Below are 27,290 nucleotides of genomic sequence, written 5' to 3' on the forward strand. Positions count from 1 at the left end.
ACGAAAAGACCGACACCCAGGGAAGACACTGGTGGCCACGAGGGAACAGTGCAGAGCTGAGGCAGGCGCAGCCCAGACCCCTTCCGCCCAAGCCTTCTGAGCATATACCAGGTGCCCGGCAAGGCAGCAGAGGCTTTGGAAAGGGAACAGGAGCATGTCCCTCCACCGGGCTCCACGTTGACCTGGGACTGCCCCGGGGAAAATGGGTAACCCGCCATTCCTGGCATGGCTCAGGCTTGTTCAGCAAGTTTGGGTGGACGGAATGATGCGACGTGCAGCAGCCACGCAGAGAGCTGCGTGTGGGCCAGTTTGAAAGAGCTGTGGGGACGGGGACGCTGAAGCTGGCCTTGAGAGATCTTGAGGCTTGCAGAGGGGAGAGCGGGGAGAGGAGGGGAAGCCAGGGAAACTAAAGGGGCCAGGGCTCCACAGCCTGGAAAGAGGTGTTCAAAGGTGCACCACTGCGAATGTAGTCTTCGGGCACACCAGTGGACTGAAGTTTCTTAGAGGACTTGCTTCAGTGAGCACATGAACAAGCATATCCATTTATATGTAAACTGCCTTAAAAAAGCTGTGTTTCATCCACGTGCATGGGTGAGATACTCCTACAGACATGCAAGACATGCTAGATTTTAAGGTTTGGCCTTTTTATAGCTCGTGTTTTCATGCTATAAAGCATGAAGTTTTGTACACTGACAGCCCTAGTTTAGGCCAGTGTCTGAATTTGTCTTGATACATTAACTGGTGATCTTACACTGTTCTAAGATGATGCCGATTGCCTGCTGCTCCTGAGACAAAGAGCCAGGCCTCCTCTAGGGTCCAAGTCCTAGTCACTGTCCTCTTCCTCCTCCCCACAGGTGCCCAGAATACCTCGGGAAGCCCCAGGTCTGGAACTATCTCATCAGCCTGGTGTTGCAGGGGTGGGGCCGTGGGAGATCAGGTGGGCCAGACACCACCCAAGGCCCCACTCATCCCAAAGCATCCAGGTAAGATGTATTCCACCACCTCCCCTCCAGGTGCTGAAGGAATGGACCAGACCTTGAGGATCTGGAGGCTGCTCAGCTCCCCAACCCTTGTTGCTGCAAAGGGGAATGAGAGGTGCCAGGCCAGTTCCCCAAATCTCAGAGAAAGCCATCTCCCATCCCAGGGTCCCCCCAAATCCACACAAAGGTTCTCACCTGACCATCCACCAACTTGCTCCCAAAGCAAGCAAAAGCATAATTAAACATTTCCAAATAGCTTTGGCCCTCTAGAACCAGAACCGTCCCACCACCTCCCTAAGGTGCAGCTGTACATTTAGGCTACAGAACCCTCCACATTATTAGAGTGCATGCTCCATCAGTCAGAATTCTGGAGGAGAGAAGGGTGATGAGCACCCCAACCCCTATCCCCAAGTGTGCTGATGCTTGAAGTACGTTAAACGATGTCGCAGAATGTGCGAGTGCACAAAGGTCTGATGGCACTCCAAAGAGAGAAAACTAGGAAAATGGAGCCTGGGCATTATAGTCCCCAGCTAAATTCAAAAAGTTCCCATTTTCCAATCAGTGCCACATTTGTCCTTTGGGACCATTTACTGAGGGGACCCCATCTTTGGTGTAAGAAGCTTCAATAGCTCATTAGCAGTCAATGTAGATGGAAATACGTAATCAGAACTTTTTCATTACTGTGTTTTTCAGAAATCAGTATAAATAATGATTTAAGTGGTGGTCCATCATGCTCAAAAGTTACAAGAGTCCAGTTAGCTAGTGAAACACAAAAAATACGTCTGTTATAAACTCAAATCACCACCAGTTCACAAGCTTCAGTACATCATTTTCCACCACATAACATTCATGTTAATTTGAATTTTAATAGCCCTGCACTTTTTATCTGCACTTAATTTCAAATTTTGTAACTTAAAATTAAATGCATTTGCCTTGATTATTGCACAAGGGCTACTGTTTTATGCTTGCACATATCTAAATAAAACTATACAAAAATGATGTCATTCAACACTAATATTTTGAAGATGACTATTATTTGAATTGGAGAAAAAATTGCTGTATAACGTGTGTCCACTGATCACTCTTTCTAAGCCTAAGAAATGCATCTATTCAGGTACCAAAATTTGAGTCCTGTGGGAGGCCCAGATGAAAACTGGTTTATTGTATCAGAAATGATCTCTATTATCATCGTCCTTTGTTCACATGAAAGCAAGAACACAAACCTTCATACAGCACCAAGTCTCTCAATAAATCAGAGGTTTACCGCCTCACTTAATCAACAAGCGCTGTTTATTTTTAGGATATCCCTGAAATATGAATCAAGAAGACAAAGAAGAAAAACAAAACTATCAGGCCACTCTGGAAGGAAAAATATTAAGTTCCCAAATGAATGCATTACTTGAAAATATAAACCATTTCTTGTTAGCTTGGCTCTGTCATCCATCTCGGAAAAGGATGTTTTTACAATCAGAGCAGAAATATGACTGGCGCTCTTACATTTACATTTCTTTGTTGCAAAATGAATGTAACTTGTCCAGATTCCAGCGGCAGAGAAAGCAGTAGAAGTAGTGGTTACTTTCCAAAGTGAAACTTAAAACCACAATCTCCGGTGCACAAAAGGCAGAATGAGTCACCGGAAGAGGCCACTTGCTTGCAGAACTCATTAAAGGCCATGCAGGGCTGAATGGGCTTCCTGCACCAGTGAAAAGATTGCTGGCATCAAGACAGCACCCCCTGGCCCCATGATCTGGAGGAGGAACGGAGCCATCAGAAATCTGGGCACAGCCCAGGTCTGCTATTCACATGTACTGGGCTGCCCAGCCTGGTCGCAAGCAGAGTCCCCTCCCAGCCAGGACCAACTCACCCTGAGAAGCCCAGGAAGATGGCTCAGGTTGGCATCTGTGTACCAAAGGTCACCACAGGACCATGTGACTCAATGGAGCCCCTATATTGGGCTCAGGGGCCTCCCCTCTCCAGTGCTGTTGCTCCAGCCAGGCCAGACTGAAGTAGGTGTCCGGCCTCAGGTGTATGGTCTGGAACTTGAGTGGGCACTGGAATCCTGGGTGGATTTAAACAAAGGTTGTGAGCGCCATGCCCACTGTGACTCCACAAGTCTAGGGTAGGGCCCGAGGACCTGCATTTCTAACAAGCTCCCTGATGTTGGAGCTATAGGCTGGAGATTACCCCCTAAGAATAAATCTAGATGGTTTAGACCTGAACAACAGCCAGCCACAACTGCTTCCTCCTCTAAGCCAGTTAGTGATGTTTGACCTGGGCTGTGCTGACTGGAGGCACTTTGGTACCCAAACAGCCCCCTCCAGGGAACTCCCCACAAGCCCACCACACACGTGGCTGATCTCCAAGGCAAGCGCCATAGGGAGGGCCTTTGTCAAGCAGGGACGACGTTCTTACCAAAACTGACTGTGCCCCAAGTGACCATTTGGAGCCCGCTGATCTCCAGAGCCAGCTCCTGTCATATTCTGGTTTCCTTCGGGCACCAAGCCTTCGTGCAGTAATAGTGATACTTTACCACCTGGACTGCAGCAGGAGTTGGAAAAGGGGTCAGAAGCAGGAAGGAGACCTCAGTGGCATTTTAACCACCTTTTTGTTTTGGACAGAGACAGGGTGCCCTCCTACCACCCACCGGGCCCGCAGAAGCCAGGCAGTGCCGCTCGCCTGAAGACAAAATACAGATGCACCCGGGGAGCAGGGGGGTAGAGATGGTGATGACAGAGCTCTCCTGGAACAGCTGGTGAGGGCAACACTCCTGCCCGAATGAGGAATTTCAGATTCCACGGGGCTTTAAATCTTTTTGAATGAGATCTGCTTAACCTTCCCCCCACGACTGTTCCTGTCCCAGGATGGCACCAGGCAGCACACATGACCTTCGAGGCCGAAAACTGGTAGTCACTGACCCCACTGTCAGTGTTCCTTGGCTGGTTCCAAGTCTGGTGGGGTGTGTCAATTTTGAACATCAAAATAGGAAGTATTTTAAATATTGAGATGACTACAGCTGATGTTGGGGAAAGTCGAGCTGCGTGGCTGGTTTCCCCTGCACGGTGAGAGTCGCCTGCACCGAATGGCAACAGCATAGCCTAGTGGCACCTCAGAAGGAAAGGTGGTGAAGGGTGGGAGCAAGTGGGGATCCCTGGCCAAAGACTACAGTTTATTCTGATTCTTATTTTACAAAGGCCCACAGTCTGAAATCAGAGGTGGAGTTAATCTGTGATGTTCAACTAAAGGGGAGGCCTTGTTTTATTTTTAAGATACAAGAGCATTAATTCTACAGAAGTCCAGAAATGAACTATTTGGATCTGGGCTTTATGAGGAGCTCAGCCTGCTCCCCTGTGCAGGCATCTTTAAAGCATTTAGGGACCAATACTCTTACATTTATCCCAAAAACACTTAGGCTGATGCAGGTAAATCAATAGGATGTCTGAGGCATGTCAATGATACACAAGATCAATAGGAATTGAGTTTTCAAATTATCTTGGTGAACTAGTCAAGTGTTCTAATTTGTTCAAAGTTTGTTATACCACAGAGAAGTAATGAGTCCAAAAAATGAGACCAGTGAATGTGCGGCTAGGGCACCTATATTGTTTATACCTTTCTTTCCTGCGCATTGTTAGTGTTCTGGCTGGGGAGAGACTGGCTAGCCTTCTAGAGCCAGCAGAGGGCCCGCTGGAGCACGCCGGTGATACGCAAAGTAACCAGTCCCGGGCCAGACCTCCTCTATCCAGCCTGTGCCATATTCCTTTGGCTTAAGCATCCCAGGGCCAGGCGCCAGCCAGTAGGAGAGCAGCCTTACAGCTCAGAGGCTGCTGAAATGATTCAAACCAGCCGATCCTGAGCTGTGCGTCACCCTCCCTGCCTACCTTTTCTGTGGAAACCCCGATGAAGGCCCTGGCCGAGGCTCCCCTCTCTCCAGCCACTTCGGCCTCCTTTCCACCCTCGTGCCTCTCATGAGGCTCTGTGTGGAGTGGCCTGCCTCCCGTTTCAGGAATCTGAGAATGAACAACTTTGTTTTCCTGCGCCCTTCCTCTTGCGGCTGCACCTGCCTGACCATCTCATGAGAACCCAGAACAGAACCCACTGTGTGACCACCCTGTGTTACCAACGACTGGGGGCCGGGCCCAGGGAGGCACCACATGTACATCAACCAAGCCCTCCCTGCAGCCGCCTCCTCACACCTTCACCCCTCCTCCCCACCCTCCCAAGTGCACCAGAAGGTCAATACTGCACCAAAGGCATCAGAAAAGACTGACTCTTTTATTCCAAATATTGAACACTTCATAGGCTTAAGCATTTTTTCAATAGAGAATGATATCCTTGATACCACACATTAGAAAATCAGCAACTTAATATCTTACCAAAACTATTTAAAATCCACACAAATGATTAAGTCTTTCATCAGTCTCATTTATTAAAATATTTTCTACCTTTGCACCCAGCACAACACAAAGGAGTATTACAGTGATTTTATCATTGCACAAGCAAATATAAATACAGATCAAGTGTTGTAAATAAAATATATTTAAAGGGGTAAACCAAACCTAAAATTGAAAAGGGAATTCTCTTTGCAGGTATAACCATTTCTCCAACATACCCAGTACATATTTTTCTATGTACTAAGTATAAGCAGTTTTTCCATCACATGTGATGAACATTTGATGACTTATCACTGTGGGTGATTCATTTCCAAAGAGCAACCTTGAAACATGTGGTCCAAACACAGCATTCTAGCAAAATGAGCACAGGGTTACTGGGTTGGTTATAACTATACAGATTCAGATAAACCAACTCACAAACGCGTGAGTGGCAGGCCTGGCACAAATCTCATTTTCTGAAGCCACAAGCCAGGTGTGAATGTTACAGACTCTCCAGGGGTCACACTCTGGATCTGACACAGACCCAAGAGGGTGATTTTCTGGCGGAAGGTGGGCTCTATGTCAGAGTGCAGCGGTGTGGAAGCCGAAAGTAGATCAAAATTAGGAGCTCAAGGTTGCGTGCTCTCACAGCTCCATGTGGAGAGCCATCCCAGTGACGGGTAAATGGCACAAGGGATATGCTGCCAATCTCAAAGTCAAACCCCCTAGTGCAAGGGAGATGCTGTCACCTCTGCAGGCCCACGAAGCTTAGGCTTAGGTCACAAGTTAAACTTCACCCCAAAATACCTCATGACAGGAAGAATTCATTTAGCCTCTAAAGGTCGCTAATGAACAAGCCCAGGTAGTTAAGGCAAGGCTATTTTCAATTATTTTGAGTGCCTCCAAAAGGGAACTGCACGTGCACATTGGTGTTTCTGGGCCCATCTGCAATCGACTGCGTGCTTGTGTCTGCCTCTCTGTAGGGCCGCGCGGACTGTTGAGTAAAGGCCTCCACTGCCAGAGCCTGCCACCACAAGGAAGGCAGCCCCTTGGGTTTTTCTTTCATAGAAAGAGTATAATTTCATTCAACTGTTCCATTTTTTGCCTCCTCTAACTCTAACAATGCAACTTAAATAGGAAAGCATTTCAATCATCGGAGTAAAATGTTCTTTAAAAAAATAATACCTCAAAAAATAAAGCAAAATCTTTTACCAAAATAATTCTTTCACTTTTCAAATTGTTCTCTCCACAAGCCAATTTAATAAAAAAGTAAAAGAATCATTTTCCACCAGCAAAGAATGACACTCAAACTATTACTTATCCACTTACCCTTAATTTGAGTGGAAAAGGTAAGGGAAAAAAAGAGTATTACCCATCAAACCCAAAAGAAGGTCAGTGTCGTGAGCTATACAAAATAAGCCTCTTTGGGTCCAACATGTGTATCTTTCTAATGTATTAATGACAGTTATAGTAGAAAGAATATGGCTAAAATGCTAATAATAGTAACCCAATCAGAGTAAAATAATAAATAATATCTACAAAGAATACAACTTCCTGAAACTATTTTCTTAAAACCAACCAGTTTCTTTTGAGAACTCCCCTAGAAATCGGCATCATTATCATTTGGCATAAGCTCTGTTCAAGTCCACATTTTCAGCACCTCCTCACTGGATGAAAGGCTGCTGGCAGAGTGCTGAGCTGATTCAAAATACTGCCCTGCTAACATACGCTATGATCTGAACTTAAGGCATTGCAAAGTTACAAAGAGCCAAATGAAGCACATTCTAAACAAAAACATTAAGGCATAACTATTCCAGCCTTGAACCACACAAGTGGGGGGAAATATGCCAATGACACAGGTTACCTTTAACCAAAGGCATTAAAGGAGAACGTATCACCTATGCAACCGGTCGGCATATACCGCAAGGGCACATCCACGAGGCCAAGGCCCAGCACAGTGAAGCTGGAATCCCTGCAGAGACCACAGACGCCAGCGGAGAGACCCTGCACGGCACTCTTGCCAAGCACAGAAGTCGGGCACACATGGCGTTCCTCAAATGGTAACATCGGCGGGGACCCCCTGCAGCTCTCTGCTTAGGTATGATGGGCCTCAACCTCACTTTAACGGTAACCAACTGCTGGGGCGGCTGGGAAGGGCAGTTTCCGGCGGCTTAAGCCCCAGCCCAGGAATGCCTTCTCCGCCGTGCGCACACCTGAGGCCTTGCCCCTGCAGTGCACCCTCCCTATCTCACTTCCAAATGTCAGCCGCTGGGCAGGGAGCACGGGGAGAGATGCTTCTCAGCTCCCTCTGCTCTGAAGCAAATGACTGCACATCAGGCTCCTGAGTTCCTGCTCCATGGCTCCCAGAGCCTCTCCTTTAATGGGGGTGCCCAGTCTTCATGTGACGTCAGGAGGTTGCCTGGAACCTTTTACGCTGAGGCAGAATGAACATCCTGGTTTTCAAAAGGAGGCAGTGGCTCTCTCCAAAAGGTGAAATTACTGAAAGTGTCTGAGCAGGGGAAGTCTGAAGAATGGCTTCTTTTCAGCAATGGGAAAACGTGGTCAACCACTTCACAGAGTCTCACATATCTGGAAGGAAAATGGACAACATCATAGCGTCAGAGGGACACCCAGCCAAGTGGCATGCCCGTCATGCACCCTAACCTGGGCCTGGAAGTCAGGAGACACCTACGAGTCCAAGGAACGGACTGCCTGCCAAGCACAAAGGAGGCCATTTGGGACTAATTCCTCACTGGTGATAGGACATCAAACAGCACGCCACCGAGGGGTCAGAGAAGGCCCCGCAGGCAGGGCAGGTGGGACCTGACTTGGCACAAAGTACGGACGAAGGCAGGCAGATCAGAAGCCACGGAGGATGTGGCAGGGGCAGCCTTCCACCACAGAACTCACAGGGGGCATCGGGCAGGGGAAAGTCACAGCTGAGGCACGTCTTTGGAGCATCAGAGACTGCTTGCTGGGCAAGGAGAAGCCCCTGGACCTTGGGGGGTAAAGAGGCATGGGTTTGACCTTTAGCTCTGCATTTACTAGCTGTATGATCTCCGCCAAAGGCTTCATCTCTCTAAGCCACAACTTCCTCTACTATAAAGGGAAGGAAATGAAAACTGCCATGATGCGGGTACAAGAATTAAATAAAATAATGTACGCAGCAATAAAATGATGTATGCTGGGTGCTCAACACACTTAGTCAACAAAAATGACATTAGGAAATAATTAGCCCTGGCTAGTTATGAGCCTCAGGGAAAAAAGACTTAGCTAGACTGAGAATCAGGCACCCAGGATCTACTTCCAGTCATCTTGCTGTGTGACCTTGATGAAGTGTCTTCCCTCTCTGGGCCCTAGGCCCTTCATCTTTCTAGAGCATGCCATTGTCCAGATCAGTGTTTTTCAATGCTCTCTGCAATATCCCTTCATCCTATTTCCTTAGGTATTCCCAAGAAGAGGCTGCATGTCAGTCCCTGCGGCCCACATTACAAAAGGAAAGCTGCAGTACTGAGCATGCAGTTTCAGACCCCAGGCGCCTCCAACCAGAGATTCTGACGAGCCCAGGCCTCTCTGACCCTCCCCAGAATCCTCCCTGGGTGTTAACTCTCTAGTTCCAATTCGCTAAGAACTAAAACAGGCTTTCAAAATCCAAACTCCAGGAATTAGCATGCTCTGAAGCATAAAATAACTTATTAAATGAGTATGTGCATTTTACAAAGGATCCCCAAAGGGTTTAGGAGAAATATCATGCTTGCACCAAATGAGAAAAATCTCTCTTAACAGGCAAGAATTATGTCTTTCTTGGGAATTAAAACAAATTCTTAAACTACCTCCTGGCTTTAAGACCCATGCATTTGAGTTCTGTGGCTCTGGGAGGCAGCCCCTCCCTGAGGATAGCTGCTCACTGTCCACTGCTGGGGGAACTGGGCGCCAGCTGCAAATCAGCTCTCCTGTGCTGAGCCAGGGGCTGAGCTCCACTGCGTGCCTCTCTCGGACCCCCCCCTCCAAGCACAGGTCCTCCAGAGCACGCAGAACTCATGTGCTGAGGTCACAAACAATGGCAGAAAGCGCTGAAGTTCAGCATCCGTCTGAAGACATTCCACCAGATTCTCACATAGCGTCCGAGGGGCAGGCACCTACTCGGCTTTGAAATGCTGGTGTATGAGGTTCTGTGTCAGAGAAGAGTGTCTTCCTGGGGAGAGTCACTCTCTCACAGGAACAACCTGTCTCCCAACCCAGCGTCAGATGACAACATCCTTTGGCAGTATGTAACGTGTTATCCCGTGCAGAGATCCACCCAGGCCGAGGCACGGGCAAAGTGTGCATTTTAACTCACGTCGCAGTGAATGGCAGAACCTCAAGGCCTCCTGTGCTGAGCCCACAGGTGCCAGAATCCCTCTCTCTGTGCCCATGACAAGACCTGCTACTTGGTGGCTGCCCAGGCAGAAACCTTTGCCATTTCTGGGCAGTGTCTCATCAGCTGAGAGTTCTTTTAACCCTAAACAGAAATCTACTAATCTCTGCCAGCCTGAGGAAACCCTTCACGTGGGCATGTGCTGTGATGGGAACGAGGGAGAGTAGGGATGGGACCCCCGCGGCTGTCAGCGTGGCCATGTAGACGGGTAGAAGCCGCAAGGAAAGGGCTAATAAGTCAGCTCAGCTGTTGTTCCACCATCAGGAAGCACAGGGCAGATGGAGGAGGGTCGTGGCCCAGCCTCCCCTCTCTCTCCACCTCTCTGGAGAACCACTTGGGAACTGGCATGACTGAGGGGCAAGGAGGCTTGTGGATAGGCCCCAGGGCCCCTGTAGCCTGCAACTGCCCCAGTAAGCTGGAGTAGACTACAGCCACAAAAAGGTCATCTTGAAAGCAAAAATCTGTTTGAGGGGGAACCTACATCTTTCGTCTTCTAAAACAAAGGAGGTGCCCAGAAGACCAATCCCTAGGAAGCCAAAAGAACCGAACTCCCCAGTCCAACTCCTTCCCATGAGCGTGCCCCAGAGGCCACCGGGGTAGCCCAGACCTGAGGGTAGGTTCCAGGTCTGCACAGATGAGACCAAAAGAGGTGCAGCCTGCAAAACAGACAAGGCAGGGTGACACCTGTCTGCTGATGTCCCCCACTGGGCAAAGCTCCCCAACACATGGGATGAGAAAACACTCTCCACTGAAGAAGGTGGGATCCCAAAGGGAGACACATAGAAGTCCAGGAGATTCCAGCAAGCTGGCACGCCTCGTCACAAACAGAAGCCTAATTCAGCCACTGCCTCGGGGAAACCAGGCTTCAACCAAAAGTATGAGAGGAATTCTGCAGCGTTTCTGGTGAGAATACTCTTACAGGTCAGCGTGGGGAGAGACGCATCGTTCCTCACCTTTAACTACTGCTTCGTTGGATACTTCAGTTTGGATACATTTCTAATTTGCCTTCTAGGCTTCCAGACCTAACTTGGCAAACTTAAACTACTAGTTTTCAAATCCATTCCACACCACTCTGTAGCAGGACCTAACCGCAAGTTTAAATTTTGACCCAGAGGGGATCTGACTTAACTCAGATTGTCCAACAAGTAAGTTTTGACAAAATACAAGGAGTTAAAATATTTTTCCTTGTAGGAATTAAAGATTAAACTATGGCAAGAGGATAAAAAGACAGAGTATAAACTGTGAAACACCATTCCAAGATGAAGAGCACAATGGTCATGACACAGGACTCACACCGCATGCGCATGATACTCACGAGGAGATGTTGGTCTTGGCGTGTTCCTGTACGAGTTCACCTTTGGGGTTGACAGTGAATATTCTGTTCAAGGAGACTCCTACTTGTTTATATGAATACACATCCTATATGTAGCAAAGCGTTCATTAGGAAAAAAAGAGGAGTACATTGTAAATACAAGTACATGGTATTTTGGATTTGAGGCAATATAAAATTTTCATTCACCTGAACTATAGTTCCAAATCCTATAGACAAAGAGTATCTCTGGATATGAAACTATTAGATCAGTTTTCCATCTGGGCCTCAGTTCACTCATCTATTCAAAAACTACGTTGAAAAATAAAGAGTCCAACATGTCCCCTACGAATCTAACATTCCTTAAGATGATTGATTCTCTGACCCATTTTCTCGGGCATGGGTTTCAAAAGCAGAATTTTCTTACTGGGAAGTTAGAACCCAACTACATCCTCCAGAAAACTGAACTTCCCAGCAAATTTGGGTAGTACAAAATCTCAAAGCATTTCTTTTACCACACGAAACAATACTCTTAAAACTTCCAACTCTGACATAATCTGTATCAACATACTTTGATATAAAAATAAAACAAAATTAAATTCAGATAAAATAGAAAATAAAAAAACAACAAAAACTTGTGATGCTGAATTCACTATTGTACTAAGGATTGGCTTTTTGGGTCCCTTCTGATAGAAGGGATCTAATTCAATGTTCTTATTTCACTAAATTTGCAAGTAATTTTGGTATTTGAAGTTTCTAATCCCACATTTCAAGCTTCATGCTGAAATCTACTAACCAGCCTTCAAAGAAAACAATGACACAGGCCTTGAAATAATTTACAATCTCCTTGACTTTGGATGTAAGCAAGTGCTCTTTACCAGATATTTCTAGTAGGATGAGAATCTGGCTTCACTTGTAGTCTAGGCCAGTCTTCAGACAACTGCTGCCAGAAAAGACAGTAATTTCAAGAGCTCTTATATACTCAATCCACTACTTACAGCTGGTCGGTTTCCAAAGGCAGCATAAAAGGGTTCTGTATTTGGAAAAAACAGGTTTTTGATGTCTGTCAAACACTGAACTTTAAATTTTTCTGGCTTCTTTTCAATCACTTCTCTGTTAAAACAAACAAATAAATAACGGATCAGCATGAGAGGATAGTTTCATTAGCACCGAACTATTTATAAATGTCAAAGAAGCCATGGCACTAAAAACATTTTCGTATCTTCAAAAGTTATTACATGTCAGTCAGTTAAACCATCCCAGAAAAGCACTAGACAAAGTGAATCTGTACTTTTCAGTCTTTCCACAAAAAAACCTTAATGGACAAGTGCTATCACCAAAGACCTCTACCAGTCACCCAAGGAACAAAGAATTCCAGAGCACAGAAAAAGAGAGAACATCTCTGAACCCATTTTATGAGGCCGGCATAATCTCAAAAACAGACCAAAAGAAGCAAAGTGCGGGCCAATCCCATACGTGAAAGTCAACGCAAAAATCCTAAATAAATACATATATGCAAACTGACTGCAGCAGAGTATAAAAAGTTTTATTCCAGGAATGCAGTAATAATTGAATACTTTAAATCAATTAGTGTAACATAACACATTAACAGATGAAAGGACAAAAAAACATGACCTTCTCAATAGATACAGACAGGGCATTTGATACAATTCAGCATCTAATCAAGACGAAAACTCTTAAACCAGGCATAGTAGGAATACTCGAAACCTACAGCATACGTTTTGATTCAGCACCGCAAGGCAGGTCTTAGCCAGGGCAGTGAAGTAAGATGATCATACAGGTTGTAAGGATTAGGAAGGAAGGGAAAAAAACTGTCATTATTCACAAAAACACGTCTACATGAAAAAGGACAACCTACAGATGAATTATCAGAATTAGTAAGAGTTCATAAGATTGCCGACTATAAAATTAATGTACAAAAGAAATCAATGTACAAAAATCAACTGCATTTTCATGCATCAGAAACAAACAGGTAGAAAATATAATTCCATAAATAGAATTTTTAATATCTAATGTCTAGGAATAAACCTAATTAGATGATGTGCCAGAGCTTTATGGATAAAATTATAAACTTCATTGAAATATATCAGGGAAAATCTAACTAAAGGGAAAAATATACTAGATAACTGAACTGGAAGATTCAATATTATAAGTGGATATTAATTATCCCCAAAATGATCTATAGATTCATTGTAATTCTGATCAAACTCTCAACAGGTTTTCATCTGTATGTTTTTATAGAACTTGACTCTAATAGCTACACAGACAAGCAAAGGCCAGAAACAGAACCAGACATTTATGGACACTTGATTTATGACCACAATGACAATTCAAAGCAGGAGGGAAAGGCAGGATTTCAGTAAATTGTGCTGGGACAACTGAACAGCCCTAGAAGGAGGAAAATAAAAACTGAAAATGAACCCTTTCTGCAGTTTATATACAAAATCAGTTCCTCTTGGGTTATATATCTATACGTGAAAGGCAACACCTTTAGATTTAACATCAGAGATTATCTTTATGCCCAGAGTCAAGGAAGGTTTTCTAATACACAAAAAGCACAAACTGCAGAAGAAATGATGCGTTCAACTACGTGAAACTAAGAATTTATGTTCATCAAAGGCCATAAACTAGGAAAAGATGTTTGTAGCACTTACCACAAAGGCTATGTATACAGAGTCCATAACACAGTCTCACAAATCAAAGAGAAAACGGAGAAAAGACTTGAACAGGCACTTAACAGAAGATGAACCCCAAACGGCCAATAAACATAGGAAAAAAGACATTTCATAACCACCAGAGAAGCAAAATGCAAATGGCTGACAACATGTTGGCAAGAAAGCAGAGCAAATGGGACACTTACGCACTGCTGTTGGTGCGCAAATTGGTTCGACTACTTTGGAGAACAGTTTGGAATGACCTAAGAAAGCTGCACGTGTGCATCTGTGGCCCAGATATCCCACTCCTCAGTGTGTACTCTGGAGCAGCCACTGCATGTGTGCCCCCAGGGGACACACACAGCAGGCACTGCTTTTAATAGCAAAAAACTGGAAGTGGCTCAAGTATCCACCAACAGTAGAATGGATAAATAAACCACGGCAGTCATACAACAGAACGCGATACAGAAGTAGAGATGAGTGAGTTACAGCTACACTCAGCAATCTTGATGACATAATGTTGAGTGGAGAAGAGCCAAGCTCCAGAAGAACGTATGATCTGTTTATTATATAAAGTTCACAAATGTGCACAATTAAACATACTGGTTAGGATTACAAATACATGTGATAAAACTATTTAGAAAAGTAGAGAATGATTAACGCAAGATACAGGGACAGCAGTACAACCCTCCTCGGGGACAGGTGAGGGCGGTCAGGACTTAGGGGTAACGGTGCGCCCTTTCACTGTTAACTGGTTGTGGGTATGCTGGTGTTCACTGCTTGGTTATCATTTATGCTTCGCATGTATTCCAGAAATATTCTTCTGTGTCTACTCAGGTGTCATTTAGATGATGGTGGTGATGACAGAGCACCAAACTGAGTGTCAGAAGGTCCAAGGCCTCGACCTGGCTCTGCACTGACTCCTGTGGACTCCAGAGCCCTCCTTGACACCGAAAGTCTTCCACCATCCCCCAACTCAGGACTCTTGCAGATAGATACATGAGCGACTACAGGATTCTAAGTCTCAAACTCCAATCCACTGGGGATTTAAACCAGCCAACTTCAACTTCCTGCTTCAATTTCTCTCTCTCTCTCTCTCTCATGCACATGCACACACACTCTCTCTTGCACACACACATGCTTGCACACTGCAGGAGGCGGGGAGGAAGATGTCTGCATGTACATATATAGGGTAAGTAGTGCACACTAAGGAAACGTCTCGTTGGCCCCCTGCCACTCAGTGCTTTCAAAGTGCAAGGCTCCCTGTTTAGCAGTAAGGATGCCCATGGATAAGCAATGAGGACTGTGGAGAACTGCTATGGCGAGCAGTACAGATGGCTCCTTGGCACAGCCTCTCTCTTTGATGATCTGAGTTTGCTAACAGTCACTGGTCACCCAACACATCCAGAAGACACTTCACTGTCACTAACTACCAAGCACTATTTATTCACATCTCACAGTGGCTCAGAAAACCGTTAGGGGAAACACAGTTATCTATGGAATAGTTTCTTCCTTCCCAGAGATAGAGGCCAGCCTCTTGTTGTTGTCTAACTCCAGAATTTCAAGTCTGCCCAGTAGCCCAGAGTCATGGAAGTTTGCAGAGGCTAATTCGTCCAGCCCTGCCTCTCAGCTCAACTCATCATGACACCAGGCCATGCTTGTTAAAAGTGTACACTGCAGTAACAGGATTTATGAAAATCTTCTGAATAGCCTGTCACCACAACAAAAGAAGGCAGGTAACTAAAAAGAATCATATAACTCAAAGCAATTTCTACTTTAATACAAGCCCCTGAACAAAAAAATTAGGTGTGTGAAACAGAGTCTCTCAACTTCTTTTCAGACATATTTCCTGGGATTAGAGCATTTTAGAGTGAAAGGGACCCTTGAGATCACCTAATCCAACCCTCTCACTGGACAGTTGAGGAAAAGGACTCAGGAAGGAGAGGCACCCGCTCGGCACACCATCAGTCCGGCGGCAGCCAGCATCAGAGCTTGGGGCTCGTGGTGCCCGCTCCAGAACCCCCTCTAGTGAGAGCACCTTCTTGCCCACTGTGCTACATGCATACCCACCCACTTAATTTTTTTTCCTTGTTTCCAACTTAGATCTAGGTGATATAATCAGAACTGTACCCAATGAAAGTGTCTTGCTAGCGCACGTCATTGTTCATGGCAGACTCGCCCATCAGTTCTAGAACTTCTGCAGGACAACTGACACAAAGAATGACTCCGCCAGGATGCCGGGCTGGAAGGACCCGGCAGTCGGCCATGGCCATCAGGAGCACCTCCACCCCCCAAGAGGGAAGACAGCTGGGAGGCTTGTTTGGGTTTTTAAACATAACTGCTTACAAGGAATAGGTAATATATCTTGGATAATGACATTTAAATAAGGAAAAAGTGAAAAGGATGACCCTCAATTTATTTGTAGTGGTAGGGTATGAGAGTAATAATGTCAACCTTGTACTTTGCCTAGCAAAGCCTGACTATTAACACATGCAAATGAACAGCTCGTTGCAAACTGTCAACATAACTCAGGGACAGCATTTCATGAAAGTATCTGGATTTCTATTGACATCTACATTGTCATGACAGCTTTTAGGGCTTGAAATACACTCTGGCATCAAAAGGTTCTGCCTGAATTTCCTCCCCAGAATGTGCAAGATTCAGTGTGAGATCTTTTACCACAGGAAAAAAAAAAGCTGGAGGAAAAAGGTGTCTGTAGAGCTCAAGGAAAAAACTCAAGAGGAAGCACCAGGGCGTTTGGGCCCATCTGGATTCCTTCTGCTGCTTGCACGGTTGGCAGCAGCCGGCACCTAATCCGGTCCTCAACTTGAGGCAGAATCATGCCAAAGCCTCTCACTCGATCTTACAGACACACAACCAACCACCCTGTGGCAGGACCACTGTCCTCTTGTGACAATAGATGATGCTTTGGGAAACTGCTCTGGGCCTCAAGCTACAGAGAAGCCTAATCTTCCCCCCACCAGCCCAGGAGGCCAGACCTGTTGCCTCAGCTGCCCTGCACAGTAAAGGGAGGAGGGTAATCAGAAACTGGCTAGTGGTCAGTTAGAGGATGGTTAAAATAAACAGTGTGACCACAATTCTCAGAGGACAATTATTATGGGAGTCCAGGGCCAGGTAGATGATGGCAGCTGGTGGGGGGCCACTTAACCCAGACTAGGTCCCCGATTAGGCAGAACACAAGTCGATGCTCAAAGTCATTAAGACAGTCTGGCAATGCAGGGAGTGGGGAGAAGGAGGGGCAGCTGCCCACCAAAGGGGAGCAGCACGTGCACAGGCTGAAGCAGAGAACATCATTCTGGAAAACAGGGACCGTTCAACTCGACTGAGTTTGAGACTGGAGCGGAGGACAGAGACAGGTCAGGAAGGGGACATGGTACTCAGCTAACAAATCTGGACTTGATCCCAAAAGCCAGGCGGGTGTTGACAGGCTGGCAGGGCTAGACCTGCATTTGAGGATGATTTCTCTGGCACCCACAATGGAGATACTGGTTGGAGAAAACCAGTTACCAGGCTATTCTTGCCAAATGTCCAGGGAGAAGAGAGAGCTGGAACCGGGGTGCAGAGCCAGGGCGGGAAGGGACAAGCCGAGGGCCATACCTGTGCAAAGCAGAGAAGAGGCTACTCGGGCTCAGCAGCAGGGGCCCCTGGGGCAGCACCGTGCCCCTCTCGTTGACCCAGTGCAAATAGCCCCTGGTCATGTCCGCCATCCCGATGGCACGTGCAGAGCAGTAGAGAAACTTATATCCATTTCTGAAAAAGAGAAAAAGTGTTTACACTTCAGGGCGTCCCAATGGAACGGTTTTGGGTGCACAAACCCTCATCTTTACCTGTTTCATGGAGAACAGCATTGTGCAAGTTCTCTCCCCAACAAAAGGCCACATTCTATAAAACCTCATTTTGCATCAGGAAGTACACCTGAACGCATTCCCGTCACTTATCGGCACACTCACATCCCTCACTTGGTTTAATCCACAGAGGAACAATGCCCAGTACTTTCCTCCTGACTTACTGCTAGGGAAACTGAGGCTCGATGCACGGAAGTGACCTACCTGTGACCGTTGTGTTCACCTCCCAGTCCTGCTCCTGGCTCAGGGCCACCAGCCCCTTGTGCACAGGGCCTGCTGCCACCTGCCAACTCACTGACCTTACAGCTATGAGCCCACCTGCCTTACACCCGTGCCCTCCGCTGGAAAACTGCCAGGAGAACATATGCATACCCATATACATACCCTTACCTCCCTCATCTCATCCAGGAAGCAGGCCAAGCCAACACTCCCACCAAAAACACCCTTCCTCAGCTTTCCCTCTCCAGGTCAAACCCCATTTCTCTGTTTCCCTGCAGCAAAATCCTTTCTAAGAGCTGCATACCTGCACTGACCCCACCTCTACTTTCTCTCCAACCGCTCTAAGCCAGCTCTTTGCCTGCCTCACTGCCCTGGCCAAGGTCTCCCATGACACTACCTTGCTGAATCCAGGCACCACTGCCCAGAGCTCATCTGACATGGTGCCCATCCTTCCTCTGGACACCATCCCTCAGCTCCCAGGTCCTCACAATCCCCCGGTTTGCTCATCCTCACCAGCCATTTCTTTCCAGACAAGGCACCTGGGCTCTTATCCGCCTGGCCTCTAAATGCACAAGGGCCCTGAGGTCCTCACTCCCTAGAGGATTTCCCCACTTCATGGCTTTAAATGCCAAATTCTGAACAAAAGCAGTGAAAAATATTTGTGATGCTGTGATACAGTACAGATACATTTGGTCTTCATACCCAGTTCCCGGCACAGCGCTTCCAAACCCTTGGAATTTCCTGGGTGACAGAGTCAAGAGGAACGCGGTGTATTACTCGTCATGAGCCCCTTCCATCCACACCTGAGTTTATGCTAATGAGGCGGCTCTTGGGAAGGGGGCTGAGTGCCAGAGGGACCAAGGCTCCAGGGTTCAGAAAGCTTCCAGGCTGGTGAACACACACTCATGCGCACCCCAACTCCATGGGACGCCCCGACTTCCAGACCTCACGCTACGTACCTCTTCATCTGGCTGACCATATGTATCCTTTATCATGCCCTTTATAATAAGCCAGTAAACCTAAGTGTTCCACTAACATCTATGAGCAGTTACAGCCAATTGTCAAACCTGAGAAGGGGTTGTAGGAGCCCCCAGTTTGCAGCCAAGTTGGGCAGAAGTGCGGGTAAGCTGGAGACCTACCTATGGCTGGCGTCTGAAGTGGGAGCAGTCTTGTGGGTCTGAGCCCTTAACTTGTGATGTCTGTACTACTCTGGGTTATTAGTGTCAGAACTGAATTTAAATGGTAGGAAGCCTGGGAATTACTCCATGTGAAAACCCTCCACATTTGGTGTTGGAAGTATTCGGAGTGAAAAATGGATCAGAGGATTATTCTATTAAACACAACTTTATTGTGTTACTTGGATATTTCACTTTTTTTAACCGTTGAAAGCCTAGTGTCCAAAATGAGATGTGATTAAATACAGAATATATACAAACTTTCAAAGGCTTAACTTACTCTAAAGAAAGAAGATTAGGAGGGGCGGAAGATGGCGGCGTGAGTAGAGCAGCGGAAATCTCCTCCCAAAACCACATATATCTATGAAAATATAACAAAGACAACCCTTCCTAGAATAAAGACCAGAGGACACAGGACAATATCCAGACCACATCCGCACCTGAGAGAACCCAGCGCCTCGCGAAGGGGGTAAGATACAAGCCCCGGCCCCGCGGGAGCCGAGCGCCCCTCCCCCCAGCTCCCGGCGGGAGAAGAGCAGGCAGAGCGGGAGGGAGACAGAGCCCAGGACTGCCGAGCACCCAGCCCCAGCCATCCGGGCCAGAGCGCAGACACAGTGCGTGCCCAGGGGGCCCTGGATGCTAGGGAAACAGGGCAGCAAGAACAGTGAGCGGGCACAGAAGGCTGGGCGCCAGAGGACATAAGAAAAGCGCACGACGATTTTTTTTTTTGCTTTTTTGCTGTTTTGCTTCGGCGAGCGCTTTTTGGAAGTCTTAAAGGGATAGGGACCCCAATACTAGGGAAACAGGGCAGAAAGACCGGTGAGCAGAGGCCTGAGGCTGGCACCGGAGAATAAAGAAAAACGAGCAACCACCTTTTTTTTTAATTAAAAAAAATTTTTTTTTTTTTTTAATTTAAAATTTTTTTTCTTTTTTTTTTTTCTGGTCGTTGTTTTGTTTTGGCGGGTGCTTTTTGGAAGTCTTAAAGGGGCAGGGCGGGACACTTAATCCAGAGGTAGGGAATCCGGGATCTCTGGGCACCCTAACCCCTGGGCTGCAGGGAGCAGGGGGGCCCCTTACGGAGATAAATAGCCTCCCAGCAGCTCCTGCTCCAACGCGACTCCACCACTTTGGAGTAGCTGCCCGAGCCAGGCCACGCCCACAGCAACAGCGGAGATTAACTCCATAGCAGCCGGGCAGGAAGCAGAAGCCCTGTCTGCGCGCAGCTGCCCAGCACAAGCCACTAGAGGCCGCTGTTCTCCCAGGAGAGGAGGGCCACAAACCAACAAGAAGGGAAGTCCTTCCAGCCGTCACTCGTCCCAGTTCTGCAGACTATTCCTATCACCATGAAAAGGCAAAGCTACAGGCAGACAAAGATCACAGAGACAACACCAGAGAAGGAGACAGACCTAACCAGTCTTCCTGAAAAAGAATTCAAAATAAGAATCATAAACATGCTGACAGAGATGCAGAGAAATACGCAAGAGAAATGGGATGAAGTCCGGAAGGAGATCACAGATGACAGAAAGGAGATCGCAGAAATGAAACAAACTCTGGAAGGGTTTATAAGCAGAATGGATAGAATGCAAGAGGCCATTGATGAAATTGAAATCAGAGAACAGGAACGCATAGAAGCTGACAGAGAGAGAGACAAAAGGATCTCCAGGAATGAAACAATATTAAGAGAACTGTGTGACCAATCCAAAAGGAACAATATCCGTATTATAGGGGTCCCAGAAGAAGAGAGAGGAAAAGAGATGGAAAGTATCTTAGAAGAAATAATTGCTGAAAACTTCCCCACACTGGGGGAGGAAATAATCGAACAGACCACGGAAATACACAGAACCCCCAACAGAAAGGATCCAAGAAGGACAACACCAAGACACATAATAATTAAAATGGCAAAGATCACGGACAAGGAAAGAGTGTTAAAGGCAGCTAGAGAGAAAAAGGTCACCTATAAAGGGAAACCCATCAGGCTAACGTCAGACTTCTCAACAGAAACCCTACAGGCCAGAAGAGAATGGCATGATATATTTAATACAATGAAACTGAAGGGCCTTGAACCAAGGATACTGTATCCAGCACGACTATCATTCAAATATGACGGTGGGATTAAACAATTCCCAGACAAACAAAAGCTGAGGGAATTTGCTTTCCACAAACCACCTCTACAGAACATCTTACAGGGACTGCTCTAGATGGGAGCACTCCTAGAAGGAGCACAGCACAAAACACCCAACATATGAAGAATCGAGGAGGAGGAATGAGAAGGGAGAGAAGAAAAGAATCTCCAGACAGTGTATATAACAGCTCAATAAGCGAGCTAAGTTAGGTAGTAAGATACTAAAGAGGCTAACCTTGAACCTTTGGTAACCACGAATTTAAAGCCTGCAATGGCAATAAGTACATATCTTTCAATAGTCACCCTAAATGTTAACGGACTGAATGCACCAATCAAAAGACAAAGAGTAATAGAACGGATAAAAAAGCAAGACCCATCTATATGCTGCTTACAAGAAACTCACCTCAAACACAAAGACATGTACAGACTAAAAGTCAAGGGATGGAAAAACATACTTTAGGCAAACAACAGCGAGAAGAAAGCAGGGGTTGCAGTACTAATATCAGACAAAATAGACTTCAAAACAAAGAAAGTAACAAGAGATAAAGAAGGACACTACATAATGATAAAGGGCTCAGTCCAACAAGAGGATATAACCATTCTAAATATATATGCACCCAACACAGGAGCACCAGCATATGTGAAACAAATACTATCAGAACTAAAGGGGAATATAGACTGCAATGCATTCATTCTAGGAGACTTCAACACACCACACACCCCAAAGGATAGATCCACCGGGCAGAAAATAAGTAAGGACACGGAAGCACTGAACAACACAGTAGAGCAGATGGACCTAATAGACATCTATAGAACTCCACATCCAAAAGCAGCGGGATATACATTCTTCTCAAGTGCACATGGAACATTCTCCAGAATAGACCACATACTAGGCCACAAAAAGAGCCTCAGAAAATTCCAAAAGATTGAAATCCTACCAACCAACTTTTCAGACCACAAAGGCATAAAACTAGAAATAAACTGTACAAAGAAAGCAAAGAGGCTCACAAACACATGGAGGCTTAACAACACGCTCCTAAATAATCAATGGATCAATGACCAAATCAAAATGGAGATCCAGCAATATATGGAAACAAATGACAACAACAATACTAAGCCCCAACTTCTGTGGGACACAGCAAAAGCAGTCTTAAGAGGAAAGTATATAGCAATCCAAGCATATTTTAAAAAGGAAGAGCAATCCCAAATGAATGGTCTAATGTCACAATTATCGAAATTGGAAAAAGAAGAACAGATGAGGCCTAAGGTCAGCAGAAGGAGGGACATAATAAAGATCAGAGAAGAAATAAATAAAATTGAGAAGAATAAAACAATAGCAAAAATCAATGAAACCAAGAGCTGGTTCTTCGAGAAAATAAACAAAATAGATAAGCCTCTAGCCAGACTTACTAAGAGGAAAAGAGAGTCAACACAAATCAACAGTATCAGAAACGAGAAAGGAAAAATCACGACGGACCCCACAGAAATACAAAGAATTATTAGAGAATACTATGAAAACTTATATGCTAACAAGCTGGGAAACCTAGGAGAAATGGACAACTTCCTAGAAAAATACAACCTTCCACGATTGACCCAGAAAGAAACAGAAAATCTAAACAGACCAATTACCAGCAACGAAATTGAAGCGGTAATCAAAAAACTACCAAAGAACAAAACCCCCGGGCCAGATGGATTTACCTCGGAATTTTATCAGACATACAGGGAAGACATCATACCCATTCTCCTTAGAGTTTTCCAAAAAATAGAGGAGGAGGGGATAGTCCCAAACTCATTCTATGAAGCTAACATCACCCTAATACCAAAACCAGTCAAAGACCCCACCAAAAAAGAAAACTACAGACCAATATCCCTGATGAACGTAGATGCAAAAATACTCAACAAAATATTAGCAAACCGAATTCAAAAATACATCAAAAGGATCATACACCATGACTAAGTGGGATTCATCCCAGGGATGCAAGGATGGTACAACATTCGAAAGTCCATCAACATCATCCACCACATCAACAAAAAGAAAGACAAAAACCACATGATCATCTCCATAGATGCTGAAAAAGCATTTGACAAAGTTCAACATCCATTCATGATAAAAACTCTCAGCAAAATGGGAATAGAGGGCAAGAACCTCAACATAATAAAGGCCATCTATGATAAACCCACAGCCAACATTATATTGAACAGCGAGAAGCTGAAAGCATTTCCTCTGAGATTGGGAACTAGACAGGGATGCCCACTCTCCCCACTGTTATTTAACATAGTACTGGAGGTCCTAGCCACGGCAATCAGACAAAACAAAAAAATACAAGGAATCAGATTGGTAAAGAAGAAGTTAAACTGTCACTATTTGCAGATGACATGATACTGTACATAGAAAACCCTAAAGACTCCACCCCAAAACTACTAGAACTGATATCGGAATACAGCAAAGTTGTAGGATACAAAATCAACACACAGAAATCTGTGGCTTTCCTATACACTAACAATGAACCAACAGAAAGAGAAATCAGGAAAACAACTCCATTCACAATTGCATCAAAAAAATAAAATACCTAGGAATAAACCTAACCAAAGAAGTGAAAGACTTATACTCTGAAAACTACAAGTCACTCTTAAGAGAAATTAAAGGGGACACTAACAGATGGAAACTCACCCCATGCTCATGGCTAGGAAGAATTAGTATCGTCAAAATGGCCATCCTGCCAAAAGCAATATACAGATTTGATGCAATCCCTATGAAACTACCAGCAACATTCTTCAATGAACTGGAACAAATGATTCAAAAATTCATATGGAAGCACCAAAGACCCCGAAAAGCCAAAGCAATCCTGAGAAAGAAGAATAAAGTAGGGGGGATCTCACTCCCCAACTTCAAGCTCTACTATAAAGCCATAGTAATCAAGACAATTTGGTACTGGCACAAGAGCAGAGCCACAGACCAATGGAACAGACTAGAGAATCCAGACATTAACCCAGACATATATGGTCAATTAATATTTGATAAAGGAGCCATGGACATACAATGGCGAAATGACAATCTCTTCAACAAGTGGTGCTGGCAAAACTGGACAGCTACATGTAGGAGAATGAAACTGGACCATTGTCTAACCCCATATACAAAAGTAAACTCAAAATGGATCAAAGACCTGAATGTAAGCCATGAAACCATTAAACTCTTGGAAGAAAACATAGGCAAAAACCTCTTAGACATAAACATGAGTGACCTCTTCTTGAACATATCTCCCCGGGCAAGGAAAACAACAGCAAAAATGAGTAAGTGGGACTATATTAAGCTGAAAAGCTTCTGTACAGCAAAAGACACCATCAATAGAAAAGGATCCCTACAGTATGGGAGAATATATTTGAAAATGACACATCCGATAAAGGCTTGACGTCCAGAATATATAAAGAGCTCACATGCCTCAACAAACAAAACACAAATAACCCAATTGAAAAATGGGCAGAGGAACTGAACAGACAGTTCTCCAAAAAAGAAATACAGATGGCCAACAGACACATGAAAAGATGCTCCACATCGCTAATTATCAGAGAAATGCAAATTAAAACTACAATGAGGTATCACCTCACACCAGTAAGGATGGCTGCCATCCAAAAGACAAACAACAACAAATGTTGGTGAGGCTGTGGAGAAAGGGGAACCCTCCTACACTGCTGGTGGGAATGTAAGTTCGTTCAACCATTGTGGAAAGCAGTATGGAGGTACATCAAAATGCTCAAAACAGACTTACCATTTGACCCAGGAATTGCACTCCTAGGAATTTACCCTAAGAATGCAGCAATCAAGTATGAGAAAGATCAGTGCACCCCTATGTTTATCGCAGCACTATTTACAATAGCCAAGAATTGGAAGCAACCTGAATGTCCATCGATAGATGAATGGATAAAGAAGATGTGGTACATAAACACAATGGAATACTACTCAGCCATAAGAAAAGGGCAAATCCAATCATTTGCAGCAACATGGATGGAGCTGGAGGGTATTATGCTCAGTGAAACAAGCCAAGCGGAGAAAGAGAAATACCAAATGATTTCACTTATCTGTGGAATATAAGAACAAAGGAAAAACTGAAGGAACAAAACAGCAGCAGAATCACAGAACTCAAGAATGGACTAACAGGTACCAAAGGGAAAGGGACTGGGGAGGATGGGTGGGTAGGGAGGGATAAGGGGGGGGAGAAGGAGGGGGGTATTAAGATTAACATGCATGGGGGGGTAGGAGAAAAGGGAGGGCTGTACAACACAGAGAAGGCAAGTAGTGATTCTACAACATTTTGCAATGTTGATGGACAGTGACTGTAAAGGGGTTTATAGGGGAGACCTAGTATAGGGGAGAGCCTAGTAAACATAATATTCGTCGTGTAGATTAGTGATACCAAAAACAAAACAAAACAAAAAAAAAAGGGCAGTTCCTGTGTGGTAACCTCCAGTGAGTTCTACACAAGGGTATAAAGGGCATATAAAAGTGTAGGCAAAGGGTCTGTTTGCGTTTATACAGAAGATCAAAGCCTAATTGGGCTACCCCGAAAATGAACTAAGATACGATATGAAAGAGAACTTCCAACATCAGCACTCTCTGGAAGACTCATGCCAGAAGATGCTCATCAAAAAACCTCAACAAAGATCCACGCACTGCTACAGCTGTAGATGCACTCATCCCACCAGTTCCTGGACTTGCCATGGGAATGAAGGAGATATCTAAGCTGGCCTGTGCATACAGTAAAACAACAAATTTGACTGGATCTATACTGTTGGAACTCAACCAAGAATCAGGAGAAGTGCAAATTGTAGCGCTCCAAAATCTTACAACTACAGACTATTTACTGTTAAAAGAACATAAGGGATGTGAACATTCCCCAGGAATGGGTTGTTTTAATTTGTCTGATTTCTCTCAGACTGTTCAAGTTCAGTTGGACAATATCCACCATATCATAGATAAGTTTTCACAAATGCCTAAGGTGCCTAACTGGTTTTCTTGGTTTCACTGGAGATGGCTGGTAAATATAGGTCTGCTTTGGTTATGTAACTGTATTCCTATTATGTTAATGTGTATGCGCAATTTAATTAGTAGTTTAAAACCTATACATGCTTAAGTTACTCTACAAGAAGATATGTCAAAGAAATAATCAATCTTCCCATGTTTTCTTCTGCCTGCTACTTCTATAGCTTTTCTTCTTCCTTCCTAATTACAACCCTTAAATAAAATTCGTGCCTCATATCAAATTTACCGAGTATCATAATTCTTCCAAGTGGTAAAGATACCTCAAGACAAATGCTGGGCATAGAAGCTACAGGGCATAAATATGCAAAGAAATAAAAAGCTAACCATTTCAAACAATAAGGCTTCTCTCTCACTTACCAACTTTACATTTCCCTGTATGGCCCCAGAAGATGACTGGTTAGCCAGAGACGGGTAAGATTCCTCAAGGGAGGAACAACCTAAGACAGGCACAGTCGCAGGGGGGTCATCAGGTGAGAAATTGGGGATCAACAGAGGTGAGGCTTAGAACCTCACCCCCCCATTCTGAGAGAAATCTTCTGCATCTGTGGATGTTTTATTGCCCTTGTCTGGCTTGGATTAACACACAGTCTACAGGCACACACCTGATCATCTACATTTGCTCTCTTACAACACTAAACTATGTTTTCTACCTTTATCTTGTATCTACCTACCACTTCAGCATTTTATTAAAAATAATAATAATAAAGAGAGAAATGTGGTATCCACATATAAATCAAGTATAAAAACCAAATGAGTATTCATATTTGAACTGACTGTTTAGAGTTCATAATGCATGAGCAAAACTGAAAGTTTCTGTGATGACTGCCCTTGTACTGTTCACTATGTAACTTATTCATTATGTAAGAATTTGTTCTCCATGTAAGAACTTGTTTGTTATGCCTCAGAAGATTGGAGACTGACGAAAATTAGGCTTGGGGTGGATTAATGATTGTGCATTGAGCATTGACTCCCCTATACAGAATTTTATTGTCGTTAACAACCATTTGATCAATAAATATGAGAGATGCCCTCACAAAAAAAAAAAAAAAAAGGACAGACTTCCAATGGTAAAATAAATAAGTAACCAGGATGTAATGTATAGCATAAGGAATATAGTCAAGA

General features: G+C 44.9%; 1 protein-coding gene across 2 annotated transcripts in view; it reads right to left on the bottom strand.

Moving 5' to 3' along the window:
• Nucleotides 1-5,378: 5,378 nt before the first annotated feature.
• The window catches only part of LPIN1 (lipin 1), a 116,118-nt gene continuing 94,206 nt past the window's right edge, over nt 5,379-27,290 (bottom strand). For both annotated transcript variants that reach the window (XM_036881653.2, XM_036881649.2), the window contains 4 exons: nt 17,367-17,519; nt 12,072-12,186; nt 11,080-11,183; nt 5,379-7,936 (listed from right to left, as the gene is read on the bottom strand). In XM_036881653.2, the coding sequence (XP_036737548.2) occupies nt 7,777-7,936; nt 11,080-11,183; nt 12,072-12,186; nt 17,367-17,519 (532 nt within the window). In that variant the 3' untranslated portion in view covers nt 5,379-7,776. The remainder of the gene's footprint in view (nt 7,937-11,079; nt 11,184-12,071; nt 12,187-17,366; nt 17,520-27,290) is intronic.

This window comes from Manis pentadactyla, chromosome 2 (genome assembly GCF_030020395.1).
Source record: "Manis pentadactyla isolate mManPen7 chromosome 2, mManPen7.hap1, whole genome shotgun sequence".
In the NCBI taxonomy this organism is placed as follows: Eukaryota; Metazoa; Chordata; class Mammalia; order Pholidota; family Manidae; genus Manis; species Manis pentadactyla.